This window comes from Pseudophryne corroboree, chromosome 6 (assembly GCF_028390025.1).
Source record: "Pseudophryne corroboree isolate aPseCor3 chromosome 6, aPseCor3.hap2, whole genome shotgun sequence".
Classification (NCBI taxonomy): Eukaryota; Metazoa; Chordata; class Amphibia; order Anura; family Myobatrachidae; genus Pseudophryne; species Pseudophryne corroboree.
In genome coordinates this window covers 624,501,303-624,518,531 of record NC_086449.1, presented here as the reverse complement: position 1 = coordinate 624,518,531, position 17,229 = coordinate 624,501,303, and the positions used below count along the sequence as shown (strand labels likewise).

At 46.3% G+C, this 17,229-nt stretch overlaps 1 protein-coding gene across 3 annotated transcripts in view; it reads left to right on the top strand.

Annotated features, from left to right (window-relative positions):
• RBM27 (RNA binding motif protein 27) overlaps positions 1-17,229 on the top strand; it is a 455,159-nt gene that overhangs the window by 54,986 nt on the left and 382,944 nt on the right. For all 3 annotated transcript variants that reach the window (XM_063928111.1, XM_063928110.1, XM_063928112.1), the window contains exons 2-4: positions 8,658-8,776; positions 11,642-11,778; positions 12,705-12,787. In XM_063928111.1, the coding sequence (XP_063784181.1) occupies positions 8,658-8,776; positions 11,642-11,778; positions 12,705-12,787 (339 nt within the window). The remainder of the gene's footprint in view (positions 1-8,657; positions 8,777-11,641; positions 11,779-12,704; positions 12,788-17,229) is intronic.

The following is a 17,229-nucleotide window of genomic DNA, read 5'->3' as shown; positions in this document are numbered from 1 at the left end:
ACCGAAGCCGGACGGCTCGGTGAGACCAATTTTAAACCTAAAATCCTTGAACACTTACATACAAAGGTTCAAATTCAAGATGGAGTCACTCAGAGCAGTGATTGCAAACCTGGAAGAAGGGGACTATATGGTGTCTCTGGACATCAAAGATGCTTACCTACATGTCCCAATTTACCCTTCTCACCAAGGGTACCTCAGGTTTGTGGTACAGAACTGTCACTATCCGTTTCAGACGCTGCCGTTTGGATTGTCCACGGCACTCAGGGTCTTTACCAAGGTAATGGCCGAAATGATGATACTCCTTCGAAGGAAGGGAGTTTTAGTTATCCCTTACTTGGACGATCTCCTGATAAGGGCAAGATCCAGGGAACAGTTGGAAGTCGGGGTAGCACTATCTCAGATAGTGCTGCGCCAGCACGGTTGGATTCTCAATATTCCAAAATCACAGCTGATCCCGACGACACGACTTCTATTCCTAGGGATGATCCTGGACACAGTCCAGAAAAAGGTGTTTCTCCCGGAGGAGAAAGCCAGGGAGTTATCCGAACTAGTCAGAAATCTCCTAAAACCAGGCCAAGTCTCAGTGCATCAATGCACAAGGGTCCTGGGAAAGATGGTGGCTTCTTACGAAGCAATCCCATTTGGCAGATTCCACGCAAGAACCTTCCAGTGGGATCTGCTAGACAAATGGTCCGGGTCGCATCTTCAGATGCATCAGCGGATAATCTTGTCACCAAGGACAAGGGTGTCCTGTGGTGGTTGCAGAGTGCTCATCTTCTAGAGGGCCGCAGATTCGGCATTCAGGACTGGGTCCTGGTGACCACGGATGCCAGCCTGAGAGGCTGGGGAGCAGTCACACAGGGAAGAAATTTCCAGGGCTTGTGGTCAAGCCTGGAGACATTACTTCACATAAATATCCTGGAGCTAAGGGCCATCTACAATGCTCTAAGCCTAGCAAGACCTCTGCTTCAAGGTCAGCCGGTGCTGATCCAGTCAGACAACATCACGGCAGTCACCCACGTAAACAGACAGGGCGGCACGAGAAGCAGGAGGGCAATGACAGAAGTTGCAAGGATTCTCCGCTGGGCAGAAAATCATGTGATAGCACTGTCAGCAGTGTTCATTCTGGGAGTGGACAACTGGGAAGCAGACTTCCTCAGCAGACACGACCTCCACCCGGGGGAGTGGGGACTTCACCCAGAAGTCTTCCACATGATTGTGAACCGTTGGGAAAAACCAAAGGTGGACATGATGGCGTCCCGCCTCAACAAAAAACTAGACAGGTATTGCGCCAGGTCAAGGGACCCTCAGGCAATAGCTGTGGACGCTCTGGTAACACCGTGGGTGTACCAGTCAGTGTATGTGTTCCCTCCTCTGCCTCTCATACCCAAGGTACTGAGAATCATAAGAAGGAGAGGAGTAAGTACTATACTCGTGGCTCCGGATTGGCCAAGAAGAACTTGGTACCCGGAACTTCAAGAGATGCTCACAGAGGACCCGTGGCCTCTACCTCTAAGAAAGGACCTGCTCCAGCAGGGACCCTGTCTGTTCCAAGACTTACCGCGGCTGCGTTTGACGGCATGGCGGTTGAACGCCGGATCCTGAAGGAAAAAGGCATTCCGGATGAAGTCATCCCTACCCTGATCAAAGCCAGGAAGGATGTAACCGTACAGCATTATCACCGTATTTGGCGTAAATATGTTGCGTGGTGCGAGGCCAGGAAGGCCCCTACAGAGGAATTTCAACTGGGTCGTTTCCTGCATTTCCTGCAAACAGGACTGTCTATGGGCCTAAAATTAGGGTCCATTAAGGTTCAAATTTCGGCCCTGTCGATTTTCTTCCAAAAAGAACTGGCTTCAGTTCCTGAAGTTCAGACGTTTGTCAAGGGGGTACTGCATATACAGCCTCCTTTTGTGCCTCCAGTGGCACCTTGGGATCTCAATGTAGTTTTGGGGTTCCTCAAATCACATTGGTTTGAACCACTCCCCACTGTGGACTTAAAATATCTCACTTGGAAAGTGGTAATGCTGTTAGCCCTGGCTTCAGCCAGGCGTGTCTCAGAATTGGCGGCTTTATCCTATAAAAGCCCTTACCTAATTTTTCATACGGACAGGGCAGAATTGAGGACTCGTCCTCAATTTCTCCCTAAGGTGGTTTCAGCGTTTCACTTGAACCAGCCTATTGTGGTACCTGCGGCTACTAGGGACTTGGAGGACTCCAAGTTGCTGGACGTAGTCAGGGCCCTGAAAATATGTTTCCAGGACGGCTGGAGTAATGAAATCTGACTCGCTGTTTATCCTGTATGCACCCAACAAGCTGGGTGCTCCTGCTTCTAAGCAAACTATTGCTCGTTGAATTTGTAGTACAATTCAGCTTGCACATTCTGTGGCAGGCCTGCCACAGCCAAAATCTGTAAAAGCCCATTCCACAAGGAAGGTGGGCTCATCTTGGGCGGCTGCCCGAGGGGTCTCGGCTTTACAACTTTGCCGAGCAGCTGCTTGGTCAGGGGCAAACACGTTTGCTAAATTCTACAAATTTGATACCCTGGCTGAGGAGGACCTTGAGTTCTCTCATTCGGTGCTGCAGAGTCATCCGCACTCTCCCGCCCGTTTGGGAGCTTTGGTATAATCCCCATGGTCCTTACGGAGTTCCCAGCATCCACTAGGACGTCAGAGAAAATAAGAATTTACTTACCGATAATTCTATTTCTCATAGTCCGTAGTGGATGCTGGGCGCCCATCCCAAGTGCGGATTGTCTGCAATACTTGTACATAGTTATTGTTACAAAAATCGGGTTATTATTGTTGTGAGCCATCTTTTCAGAGGCTCCTCTGTTATCATGCTGTTAACTGGGTTCAGATCACAGGTTGTACGGTGTGATTGGTGTGGCTGGTATGAGTCTTACCCGGGATTCAAAATCCTTCCTTATTGTGTACGCTCGTCCGGGCACAGTATCCTAACTGAGGCTTGGAGGAGGGTCATAGGGGGAGGAGCCAGTGCACACCAGGTAGTCCTAAAGCTTTTACTTTTGTGCCCAGTCTCCTGCGGAGCCGCTATTCCCCATGGTCCTTACGGAGTTCCCAGCATCCACTACGGACTATGAGAAATAGAATTATCGGTAAGTAAATTCTTATTTTTTCTTCCGATCGAAAAGGTTCAGGAAGTCATAGCCGTGGTCAGGAACCTATTAAAACCAAAAAAGGTTTCTGTGCATCATTGCACGCGGGTCATGGGGAAGATGGTGGCTTCCTACGAGGCCATCCCTTTCGGCAGGTTCCATGTGAGGACTTTTCAATGGGACCTCTTGGACAAGTGGTCCGGGTTCCATTTACAAATGCATCAAAGGATCACCCTGTCTCCCAGGACCAGGGTATCTCTCCTGTGGTGGCTGAACAGTGCTCACCTACTAGAAGGTCGCAGGTTCGGCATTCAGGACTGAATCCTGGTGACCACGGACGCAAGCCTCCGAGGCTGGGGAGCAGTGACACTGGGAAGAAATTTCCAAGGTCTCTGGTCAAGCCTAGAGTCTTGTCTCCACATCAACGTCCTGGAGTTGAGGGCCATATACAACGCCCTGCGTCAAGCGGAGGAATTGCTTCGGAGAAAACCGGTTCTGATTCAGTCGGACAACGTCACTGCAGTGGCTCATATAAACCGCCAAGGCGGAACAAGGAGTAGAATGGCCATGGCAGAAGCGACCAGGATTCTACGCTGGGCGGAAGGCCATGTAAGCGTGCTGTCAGCGGTGTTCATCCTGGGGGTGGACAACTGGGAGGCGGACTTCCTCAGCAGGCACGACCTGCATCCGGGAGAGTGGGGACTTCATCAAGAAGTCTTCGCACAGATCACGGATCGTTGGGGACTGCCTCAAATCGACATGATGGCATCCCGTCTCAACAAAAAGCTAAAGCGGTATTGCGCCAGGTCAAGGGACCCTCAGGCGGTAGCGGTAGACGCTCTGGTGACACCTTGGGTGTTCAGATCGGTCTATGTGTTTCCTCCTCTTCCTCATACCCAAGGTGTTGAGAATAATACGAAGAAGCAGGGTCCGAACAATACTCATTGTTCCGGATTGGCCACGGAGGACTTGGTATCCGGAGCTGCAAGAATTGCTCGCAGGGGATCCGTGGCCTCTTCCTCTAAGGCAGGACCTGCTGCGGCAGGGGCCCTGTCTGTTCCAAGACTTACCGCGGCTGCGTTTGACGGCATGGCGGTTGAACGCCGGATCCTAGCGGAAAAAGGGATTCCGGAGGAGGTCATTCCTACCCTGATCAAGGCTAGGAAAGATGTGACGTTAAAACATTATCACCGTATATGGCGGATATATGTTTCTTGGTGTGAGGCCAGAGCTGCTCCTACGGAGGAGTTCCATTTGGGCCGTCTACTTCACTTCCTTCAAACAGGAGTGACTTTGGGCCTAAAATTAGGGTCCATAAAGGTCCAGATTTCGGCCTTATCCATTTTCTTTCAAAGAGAATTGGCCTCTATTCCTGAAGTACAGACCTTTGTGAAGGGAGTGCTGCATATTCTGCCTCCCTTTGTGCCTCCGGTGGTGCCTTGGGATCTTAACGTGGTGTTACGTTTCCTCAAGTCACCTTGGTTTGAACCACTCAAAACTGTGGAGTTGAAATACCTCACGTGGAAAGTGGTCATGTTGTTGGCGTTAGCTTCGGCAAGACGTGTTTCCGAATTGGCGGCTTTATCACATAAAAGCCCATACTTGGTTTTTCACGTGGATAGGGCGGAGTTGAGGACTCGCCCTCACTTTCTGCCAAAAGTGGTCTCCTCTTTTCATGTGAACCAACCTATTGTCGTGCCTGTGGCTACACGGGACTTGGAGGATTCCGAGTCCCTGGATGTAGTCAGGGCTTTGAAGATTTATGTGACCAGAACGGCTAGAATCAGGAAGACTGAAGCTTTGTTAGTTCTGTATGCGGCCAACAAGGTTGGCGCTCCTGCTTCAAAGCAGACTATTGCTCGCTGGATCTGTAACACGATTCAGCAGGCGCATTCTACGGCAGGATTGCCGTTACCGAAATCGCTTAAGGCCCACTCCACTAGAAAAGTGGGCTCTTCTTGGGCGGCTGCCTGAGGGGTCTCGGCATTACAGTTGTGCCGAGCAGCTACTTGGTCGGGGTCTAACACCTTTGCAAAGTTCTATAAGTTTGATACCCTGGCTGAGGAGGACCTCCTGTTTGCTCAATCGGTGCTGCAGAGTCAACCGCACTCTCCCGCCCGTTTGGGAGCTTTGGTATAATCCCCATGGTCCTTACGGAGTCCCAGCATCCTCAAGGACGTTAGAGAAAATAAGATTTTACTTACCGGTAAATCTATTTCTCGTAGTCCGTAGAGGATGCTGGGCGCCCGTCCCATGTGCGGACTTCTTCTGCAAGACTTGTATATAGTTATTGCTTACATAATGGTTATGTTATAGTTTTTCGGTGGAACCGTGGCTATGTTGTTGTTCATACTGTTAACTGGGTAAGTTTATCACAAGTTATACGGTGTGATTGGTGTGGCTGGTATGGATCTTGCCCTTAGATTTACAAAAATCCTTCCTCGTACTGTCCTTCTCCTCTGGGCACAGTTTCCCTAACTGAGGTCTGGAGGAGGGGCATAGAGGGAGGAGCCAGTGCACACCCAGAGTCAAAGTCTTTCTTAAAGTGCCCTATCTCCTGCGGAGCCCGTCTATTCCCCATGGTCCTTACGGAGTCCCAGCATCCTCTACTGACTACGAGAAAAAGATTTACCGGTAAGTAAAATCTTGTTTTTTGGCTTTGTCCATTTTCTTTCAAAAACAATTGGCTTCTCTCACTGAGGTCCAGACGTTCTTGAAAGGTGTTCTGCACATCCAACCTCCCTTTGTGCCTCCCACGACACCTTGGGATCTCAATGTGGTGCTGCAGTTCCTCCAATCGGACTGGTTTGAACCGTTACAGGAGGTGGACGTAAAATATCTTATGTGGAAGACCGTCATACTGTTGGCCTTGGCTTCAGCAAGACGTGTGTCGGAGCTGGAGGCTTTGTCTCACAAAAGTCCCTATTTAATTTTCCATGAGGACAGAGCTGAACTCAGAACTCCTCAGCAATTTCTTCCTAAAGTGGTGTCTGCATTTCGTATCAACCAACCTATTGTGGTTCCGGTTGTCACGGACACCTCTGCTACTTCAAAGTCTTTGAATGTTGTGAGGGCTTTGAAGGTGTATGTAAAAAGAACAGCTCATCACAGAAAGACGGTCTTGCTGTTTGTTCTTAATGTTCCCAATAAGATTGGGTGTTCTGCATCACAGCAGACAATTGCACGCTGTACAGGCCCACTCTACTGGGTTGGTGGGTTCTTCCTGGGCGGCTGCCCGGGTTTCTCGGCTTTACAGCTCTGCCGAGCAGCTGCTTGGTCAGGTTCAAATATGTTTGCTAAGTTCTACAAATTCGATACTTTGGCCTCTGAAGACCTTCAGTTTGGTCAATCAGTTCTGCAGGAACCTCAGCACTCTCCCATCCGGTTTGGGAGTTTTGGCACATCCCCATGGTACTAAATGGACCCCATTTTCCTCTAGGACGTAAGAGAAAATAGGATTTTAATTACCTACCGGTAAATCCTTTTTTTCGTAGAGGATACTGGGCGCCCGCTTCGGTCTTCCTGCACTGTTACTTGGTTACGTAATGTTGGTTCAGCCGTTTTTGTTCCTGTTTCAAGTTTGGTTAGCTTGCCTTTCCTCTTGTGTGTGCTGGTTCGGAATCTCACCACTATCCTTATCTATCCTTCTCTCAAATTATGTCCGTCTCCTCCGGCACAGTTTCTTAGACTGAGTCTGGTAGGAGGGTCATAGAGGGATGCTCCAGCCCACACTATCAAATAGTTAAAGTGCCCATGGCTCCTAGTGGACCCATCTACACCTCCATGGTACTAAATGGATCCCAGTATCCTCTACGGACTACGAGAAAAGGATTTACCGGTAGGTCATTTTAAAATCCTATTTTTACCTGACAGAAAAAATAATTAGGACTCCTACCTGGGTGTGATGGGATCAGTATGAGATCCCAGTGGTCAGGAGACAGACGTCCGGATCCTGAAAGGCGCGATCACGTTGGCGAGCACATTGTGTCCCCTCGCTGTGCTCGCCATGCTTCAGGCCTGGTGGCGACCTTCGGTCGCTACAGGGTTCTATTGCGCCTCGGGTGGTTGCGCGGACCACTACCCAGGTGGGGAAACCAGCCAGCGGTCGGGACTCCGACTACTGGTATTGCAGATGGTGTCGGGATTCCGGCATCGGTCTATTGACCGCCAGTATCCCGTCTGGCAGTCAATTGGCTTCCTTCCGGTGTGACAGCAGTTTATTTTAACAGCTTTGGCTAATTGAAGTTGAACCAAACATGTTGCACATGAATTTTGTATAGCAGACGTGGTCCTCAAGGCACCCTGACTTTCCAGGTTTTGTGGATATCAGATTGTTAAATCAAAATGACTGAGGTACTAATTAATTCAACTGTGCTCAAGCATGGATATACTTAAAACCTGGACAGTTAGTGTTTCTTGAGGACTGCATTTTGGAACTTTTGCTCTGTAGTTAATGGAAAATAGTGTTTTCAATATCCATGGTAGCATCCTATAGTTACTGCATATTCATGCTTTACGTTCTGTTCCACCACATCCCAAATGTGCTTTATAGCGATCTTGTGCTTGTGGAGACCATTGGTATACACTAAACTTGTCATGATGGTCATGTTCAACCAGGTCAAGATGACGTGTTCTTTATGACAGCTCCTTATCCTGCTGGAAGTAGTTGTTAGAATAGCCTGCAAGCAGAAATCCGCTCTGAGACAGATCTCGCGAAGCTTATATCTAAAGTCCAGCACACAAGGGGAGATGTGTGCTGAGCGATCTTCTACCCTCCCGTGCTCAACACACAGCGCAATGTGTCCTGAGCGACCGGATCACAGGGGGTGTGTGTGTGGGGGATGGGGAGGGGGGGGGGGGGGGAAACGCTCACTTAACACAGCAGTGAAGTGAGTGATGTACTAGATTTGGCCTGCATGCAGGCCAATCTTGTACCAGTGATAGCGACCCCTTTTATGGTTTAATTTGAGCCCTTTGATGGAGAGGGGGTGGCAGTCCCTTCTAGCTTTAGTAAATAATATAGATTTTTCTTCCTGTGTGTTGGAGTAAAATATCATAACATTTTATTTTAGCCCTACACACGATGTGTGATATTCCCAGATGACTACTTATTAAGGGTTTAGTATTGTTTGCAGTAAATGCAGTGTGTTTCATTTCATTTTGTTAATAAATTGGTTGTTGCAGCTTCACTTCTTGGGATCCAATCTGCAGAGATGCAGTACCTAGTATAAAATAATATAACATATGTATTTGGTCATGTCCCGGTTTCTCACTTCAGACTGCACATTGCACGTTCACGCAGCAGTTCTATAGTACTATTCTGGTGGGCCTGCTCTTCCACCCTGTGAATTACCACAACAGTGAAAGCGGTCTAGCAACAAGTGAAGGGAAACTGCTTATCTAATAAATCCACATAATACCAACGTTATGCAAATAACTTCTATGTGCATTTACACTTAATAAATAATTCATCTAATTTTACATATTTTGCTATGTTGTGGTACTTATAACTTTTTTTCCCCCCCCCCTTACTTAATAGATGTGATGCAGACCCTTCAGCTCTAGCAAACTATGTTATCGCTTTGGTCAGGAAAGACAAATCTGAAAAGGAACTAAAGGCCATATGTGCAGACCAACTGGATGTTTTTCTACAAAAAGGTATTTCCTTATTTACGGACTACAAACTACAAGGTTCTCTACTTTGCTAAAATAAATTGCAATATCCATAGTCCCTTTTTCTGGCTATGGTTTGTTCTATTGTAGTGTTCCTGCTAGGCTATTTCAGCAGGGAGCAGTGCCTTGCCCTATTTTAAAATGGCTAATTGCGCTCTGCCTTTATGTTGGCGCTCTGCTGAAGAAGCCTGTCCTCTGCCATCCCTACATGTGTGTCAGTGTCCTGTGGGTAGGAAAACTTGCGGTTAACATTCAACGCCGGTGAGTCATCGATTCACAGTGAGGGGATAGCTTGGGGTCAGCACAGCATCTCTGTAAGTGCTGGGCATTTCCATAGACTGGGCCCCCTCCCCGAGAGACAACGTTCCCCTATGGAAACATGCGCCGAAGGCTTTCCCATTCCTGGACGGCACCCTGCCAATGAGCTCGATGGAGTTCAAGTATTAGAGCTCTTCTGCGCTAATGCAATGATCAGCCCATCTCAGAGTTGTCCAGTTCTAAATTTTCTGGTAACATGACCCATGTTTTACAAAAAGTTTCTTGTACTTGCTTGTTGGCAGCCATCTTAGCATCATGGTGCACAGCCATTTTTATGTTTGTAGGCATTCACGCAAATACGAATATCTCAGGACTTCGAGGTGATACTCCTGGGACAAAAACCATTGTTCTCAGCAACCAGAACAAATATTAAAATTTATGATTTTCAGGTTGCTATAATTGCAGGTTGCAAAGAAATGTCTGATTTGTGGGCCTATGCATGATTAGTATCAGTGGTTGGATTATATTTTGATCCTTGTTGTGCCATATTTGATCTTCTGGGCCTCCGGGTAAGTTAACGCACAATTTTGAAAGACAGATAACCAAAATGAGGTGCTGTTATAGAACCATGTAGAACCACCAAAGGAGAAATGCCTTAGCATGGCTGTGGCTTACCATATGTTTGCAAGTGTAATTAATTGAGATCATATGATGTATCTCTATTTGTTAGATTATTTGCAGTGTGCTGGGATAAAAAAAAATTCTTGTCTAGACTAACACCCCCACCACCCCTTACATGCATCTGTGATCAGCCTACAGATGTGTCATCATATATCTATCCTCGGTTCACCATGCACTGCGTGATACCTGGCGTGAGTGAGCCAGCAGTTCCCATGCAACGCAGCTAACGTCCAGTGTCATTTTTTGCATTCTTTCCACCGAAATGCGTCTTGTTTGCATTGCTTTGCAAATAAGACGCACAAGCAGATTCTGCTGATTAAAATGTGTTATGCCTATATTCTGTGTGCGGCTGTATTTGCATACTAAATGGTATGTTAGTGTTTTTTCAGAAAGTAGTATTTTGTACTCCAGAGCTGTAGTCGCACACAGAATATAGGCGGCATGCCACATATTTTCATCAGCAGAGAGTGTTTGTTCACCTTATTCATAAAGTGATGTGAATAAGAATCCTTTTCAGGGTAGGAATGTACAAAAAGACACCCAGCGTTAACTGTTTAATGTGACTCCAGCAACGATGGAGGAAACATCTGTATAAATTGAGTTTAGCTATTATTTTGTATATTTTGCATAAATGCCTACAAACATATAAATTGCTGTCTGCCATGATTTAAAGATGGTTGCCATGTCTAAAAAGAAACAAGTGAAAAAAATACTTAGTTTTGTACTGTTGGCATATAGAGGTCATGACTGTAGCACTTACTCATCGGAGCAGATTCAATTGTGGCGTGCTCTGCCTGCTGGCCGTCCAAAGGAATGGGCATCTATCTATTCAATTGTTCCTCTGCTTGAAGCCCATTACCTGCAGTACACACTTTATTTTTTTTCCCCTCTCAGCCTAGAGCGGTTTGAGCATAAATGTGTTTACAGTCCATAGTTTTGGCGCCCAAAGCCAATCTTTTAGATTTCCAAGCGGCAACTTTCTACGGGTTTAGCCACTTTGCGCGTGTAAATCTGGAACTGTTAGCTTTGTAAAATGCTAATGGCCATCTGATCAGAGCAACAATTAAATCGCTCAGATGCCAGTTAGTATAGACGCAAAGCGGGAGGTGGGGCTCAACAATTGAATTGGTCCCATTTGAAGTAAAAAAAAAACAAATGACATTTGGTTTGTCACTGTGATAAATGTTTTTCCTTTTCAGATTATGGTTTAGAAAACAAAACCTGCTGCAATTCATTTGGTGGCGCTTCCTAAGCGGCTTTTTTTTTATTTATTTTTTACCAGAGACGCTGTCAGGAAAAGTAGTTGCCAAGAGGTGTAGAATTCAGAGGGCTGTGTTTAATTCTTTCTGTATGTTTAACAAAAAAACAAATTTAATGTGTGCATGGAATGGACTCTGCACTTCCATTGGACGGACGGACACTTTTAGGCAGGTGTGGTGGGCCTTCCACAACCTCACCTTTGTAGAAGAGTTTGGCTGTTCCTCACCCAGTTTTAAAGCTGTTTCTCTTTCAGTTGATGACTGTTTCAATCTACATATGAAAATGATGATTATTATCACCTGTTTTGTATGATTGGTTAATCATATACCTGACTATAAATATATAAAATAATCAATACAGGAAAGTAGTGACTAACAGTTCAAGACAATATAGAACAAGTACAGGTTAAATGAACATAGCTACAGCAGCATACGACACCGGCATAAGTATCAGGGTTACAGAAAACTGTCAGATTTGGTGCCTTTTGAAAACTGTTTAAGTCAGCGAAGGATAAGCACATGACTGAGGACCCTGCTCGTGAGAGCTTACATTCTAAAGAATATATATATATATATATATATATATATATATATATATATATATATATATATATTGTGTATGTATAATATGTGTGTTCCCTTTTCTTCTCAGAAACCAATGATTTTGTTGATAAACTTTTTGAGAGTTTGCACACAAAACATTACCTTCCGTCTGAAGAACCAGTGAAAGAGGAGGAGAAGGTGGAGACCTCTGAAAAGTGCCATCTGACTGTGTCGGGAACTGGCCAGGTAAGGGTTTATTGATAATTGAGGCCTCCGTGCTGGCACCCAAGGCAAACTGGTCTCCCCTGAAGATCCTTGCACGTATCTCCTTTTACATGGGGAAAATCTGTGATGTGCATTGTTCTTTTTACAACCTTCAACTGTACATAATATTTACTTTAAAAAAACATGTACTACAATTATATAGGCCAGGCATTCCCAACCACGGTCCTCAAGGCACACTAACAGTCCTGGTTTTAGTGATATCCAGGCTTGAACACAGGTGACTTAATTAGTACCTCAGTTATTTTGATTTAACCATCTGTGCTGAAGCCTGGATATCACTAAAACCTGCACTGTTGGTGTGCCTTGAGGACCGCGGTTGGGAATGCCTGATATAGGCCAAGACCATATTACTAATAGACTTAATAGTCACACAGGCTTGCCCATTATCAGTGGCTATCTGTAAGAGTTTTGAACAGCAGCGTACATTTTTATATGTCTGATTATTGTATAATTGAGTAGCAGCTCTGATCATCACCAAGTTCCATACAAGATTTTGGAATGAGAACAGAATTCTTATTTTAGTTTTAAGCTCTTTGTATTAGGAATGGCAATACAACCTGGCTGATAGAATGGACCATGTCTGGCCCGTCCATTCGGTTGAATAGGATTTCTGTGATTATACAGATTGTACAACTCCTCATTCAGTTTGTGAAGGTTTCTATTTTATAGTGGAGGCTAATGGAATTCTATAGCTTAGTTTATCAATCCTCTGTTAACCGTAATTGGAATTCTCTGACTTGTATAAAGCATTATTCCTACAGCCTCATTCTTTTATGTAGCCACAAAACTTATTGACTTCTCAGATCCATGAAGTGTGCATTATTCCATATGGAAAGGGATAGCACTGGCAGGCTGCCATATTGTTATCTCAAACTTTTCTGTTACAGGAGAACTTTGAAGAAGAGAGAGAAACCAGGAAAAAGAAGCACCCAAGCCCTCAACGAAACCGCTCTGATTCCAGTGAGAGAAGGTAGGAATATTGTGTTATTACATTTATTATTGGGTGGTTTCAGGTATAAACAAAAGCTTATGGGGTGTATTCAATTAAAGTCTGATCCATTCCGACATGCAGTTGTCGGAATGGATCCGACAAGGGCTATTTAATGAACGGGCGTTCCTGACCATCTCAATCAGATGTAAAAAAAAAAAAGTCTGTTTGAGATGACGGGGAAGAGCAGCGGCTACAGCACAGCGTAGCAGGAGGATGGGGCATTGCCGCCAGACCTCACTGCAGCGCCCACACTGCTCCAGCAAGTGGGACCTGGTTCGCTGGAGCCGGGTGGACGCTGCCGTGTGCGGTGGTGGGGGCCCCATCCTCCTGCTACACTACTGTAGCTGCTGCTCCCTAATCTCAATCTGACTTTTTTTAAAAGTCTGATTGAGATGGTCTGAAACGGGGCCAAAACCTGTCGGATTTGGCCCCGTTTCCGACAGAAGCACGCGGATCGACTGCTATTCTGCCGATCCACGTGCTTTCCGACAAGTCTGAATTCCTGACTTCTTCTGAATTTTGAGGTGTATTGAATAGGTCGGAACCCCTTCCGACCTAAAAAAGTCGAAAACTGCTGTCTTTCCGACAGACGGCAGCTTTCGACTGCAATTGAATACACCTCTGTTTATTAAAGTAAAAGTTGAGACAGTCTCAAACTTCATTGCACATCTGTCACAGATGCTGAACGGTAGGATGGGGAACATCAAGATATTTAATTCTAAACGCTTATATTAAATATGCAGTTTTAAATCTAGCCATACCTGTATCTGCCATTTTTCATCCTGCTGCAATGTACTTAATGTGATGTTGATTTATGTGTCAAGTGATTAATTGAAAACACTACAAACGAACTTTGTTTCCCAGTGTATACACCCCTCAATAGTAGTACTAAAACTGTACCACTAAAAACTTGGTGTGGGGGAAATTGGCCCTGATACCTGTAACAGCTGGGAGACCTATAGAAGGCATGTGTACTATATCTATTCATGGGAGAAGTCTCTCACAAAATATGTTGCTCCCAGACGTATCATTAAAGTTCTGTTAGTGGACAGGTGGCGTTACTATAAAAATGTCAGTCTTTAGTGAAATTCTCCTTTAATACTGCAACGTCCTATGTTTGTTAGAAATGACATGCCTTTTTAACTTGTACTTATTATTATTATTATTATTATTATTATTATTTTCTCTATCGTCCTAGTGGATGCTGGGGTTCCTGAAAGGACCATGGGGAATAGCGGCTCCGCAGGAGACAGGGCACAAAAAGTAAAGCTTTAGGATCAGGTGGTGTGCACTGGCTCCTCCCCCTATGACCCTCCTCCAAGCCTCAGTTAGGTTTTTGTGCCCGGCCGAGAAGGGTGCAATCTAGGTGGCTCTCCTAAAGAGCTGCTTAGAAAAGTTTAGCTTAGGTTTTTTATTTTACAGTGAGTCCTGCTGGCAACAGGATCACTGCATCGAGGGACTTAGGGGAGAAGAAGTGAACTCACCTGCGTGCAGGATGGATTGGCTTCTTTGGCTACTGGACATTAGCTCCAGAGGGACGATCACAGGTACAGCCTGGATGGTCACCGGAGCCTCGCCGCCGGCCCCCTTGCAGATGCTGAAAAGAGAAGAAGGTCCAGAATCGGCGGCAGAAGACTCCTCAGTCTTCTTAAGGTAGCGCACAGCACTGCAGCTGTGCGCCATTGCTCTCAGCACACTTCACACGGCAGTCACTGAGGGTGCAGGGCGCTGGGGGGGGGCGCCCTGGGCAGCAATGAAAATCCTTTTTTTGGCAAAAAATACCTCACATATAGCCTCCGGGGCTATATGGAGATATTTAACCCCTGCCAGAATCCATTTTTAAGCGGGAGACGAGCCCGCCGAAAAGGGGGCGGGGCCTATCTCCTCAGCACACAGCGCCATTTCCTCACACAGTTCCGCTGGTCAGGAAGGCTCCCAGGCTCTCCCCTGCACTGCACTACAGAAACAGGGTTAAATCAAGAGAGGGGGGGGCAAAATTTGGCGAAATTGTGATTTTATAAAAGCAGCTATAAGGGAGCACTTATTATAAGGCTATCCCTGTAAAATATAGCGCTTTGGTGTGTGCTGGCAAACTCTCCCTCTGTCTCCCCAAGGGGCTAGTGGGGTCCTGTCCTCTATCAGAGCATTCCCTGTGTGTGTGTGCTATATGTCGGTACGTGTGTGTCGACATGTATGAGGACGATGTTGGTGAGGAGGCGGAGCAAATTGCCTGTAATGGTGATGTCACTCTCTAGGGAGTCGACACCGGAATGGATGGCTTATTTATGGAATTACGTGATAATGTCAACACGCTGCAAGGTCGGTTGGCGACATGAGACGGCTGGCAAACAAATTAGTACCTGTCCAGGCGTCTCAAACACCGTCAGGGGCGTTAAAACGTCCTTTTACCTCAGTCGGTCGACAGACACAGACACGGACACTGATTTCAGTGTCGACGGTGAAGAAACAAACGTATTTCCCTTTAGGGCCACACGTTACTTGTTAAGGGCAATGAAGGAGGTGTTACATATTTCTGATACTACAAGTACCACAAAAGGAGTATTATGTGGGATGTGAAAAAACTACCTGTAGTTTTTTCTGAATCAGATAAATTAAATGAAGTGTGTGATGATGCGTGGGTTCCCCCCGATAGAAAATTATTGGCGGTATACCCTTTCCCGCCAGAAGTAGGGCGCGGTGGGAAACACCCCTTAGGGTGGATAAGGCGCTCACACGCTTATCAAAACAAGTGGCGGTACCGTCTATAGATAGGGCCGTCCTCAAGGAGCCAGCTGACAGGAGGCTGGAAAATATCATAAAAAGTATATACACACATACTGGTGTTATACTGCGACCAGCGATCGCCTCAGCCTGGATGTGCAGAGCTGGGGTGGCTTGGTCGGATTCCCTGACTAAAAATATTGATACCCTTGACAGGGACAGTATTTTATTGACTATAGAGCATTTAAAGGATGCATTTCTATATATACGAGATGCACAGAGGGATATTTGCACTCTGGCATCAAGAGTAAGTGCGATGTCCATATCTGCCAGAAGATGTTTATGGACACGACAGTGGTCAGGTGATGCAGATTCCAAACGGCACAAAGGTGTATTGCCGTATAAAGGAAGAGGAGTTATTTGGGGTCGGTCCATCGGACCTGGTGGCCACGGCAACTGCTGGAAAATCCACCGTTTTTACCCTAAGTCACATCTCTGCAGAAAAAGACACCGTCTTTTCAGCCTCAGTCCTTTCGTCCCTATAAGAGTCATATCTGCCCAGGGATAGAGGAAAGGGAAGAAGACTGCAGCAGGCAGCCCATTCCCAGGAACAGAAGCCTTCCACCGCTTCTGCCAAGCTCTCAGCATGACGCTGGGACCGTACAGGACCCCTGGATCCTACAAGTAGTATCCCAGGGGTACAGATTGGAATGTCGAGACGTTTCCCCCTCGCAGGCTCCTGAAGTCTGCTTTACCAAGGTCTCCCTCCGACAAGGAGGCAGTATGGGAAACAATTCACAAGCTGTATTCCCAGCAGGTGATAATCAAATTACCCCTCCTACAACAAGGAAAGGGGTATTATTCCACACTATATTGTGGTACTGAAGCCAGAAGGCTAGGCGAGACCTATTCTAAAAAATTTGAACACTTACAAAGGTTCAAATCAAGATGGAGTCACTCAGAGCAGTGATAACGAACCAGGAAGAAGGGGACTATATAGTGTCCCGGGACATCAGGGATACTTACCTCCATGTCCCAAATTTGCCCTTCTCACTAAGGGTACTTCAGGTTCGTGGTACAGAACTGTCACTATCAGTTTCAGACGCTGCCGTTTGGATTGTCCACGGCACCCCGGGTCTTTACCAAGGTAATGGCCGAAATGATGATTCTTCTTCGAAGAAAAGGCGTCTTAATTATCCCTTACTTGGACGATCTCCTGATAAGGGCAAAGTCCAGGGAACAGTTGGAGGTCGGAGTAGCACTATCTCGGATACTGCTACAACAGCACGGGTGGATTCTAAATATTCCAAAATCGCAGCTGATCCCGACGACACGTCTGCTGTGCCTAGGGATGATTCTGGACACAGTCCAGAAAAAGGTGTTTCTCCCGGAAGAGAAAGCCAGGGAGTTATCCGAGCTAGTCAGGAACCTCCTAAAACCAGGAAAAGTGTCATTGCACAAGGGTCCTGGTAAAAATGGTGGCTTCCTACGAAGCAATTCCATTCGGCAGATTTCACGCAAGAACTTTTCAGTGGGATCTGCTGGACAAATGGTCCGGATCGCATCTTCAGATGCATCAGCGGATAACCCTGTCTCCAAGGACAAGGGTGTCTCTCCTGTGGTGGTTACAGAGTGCTCATCTTCTAGAGGGCCGCAGATTCGGCATTCAGGATTGGATGCTGGTGACCACGGAGGCCAGC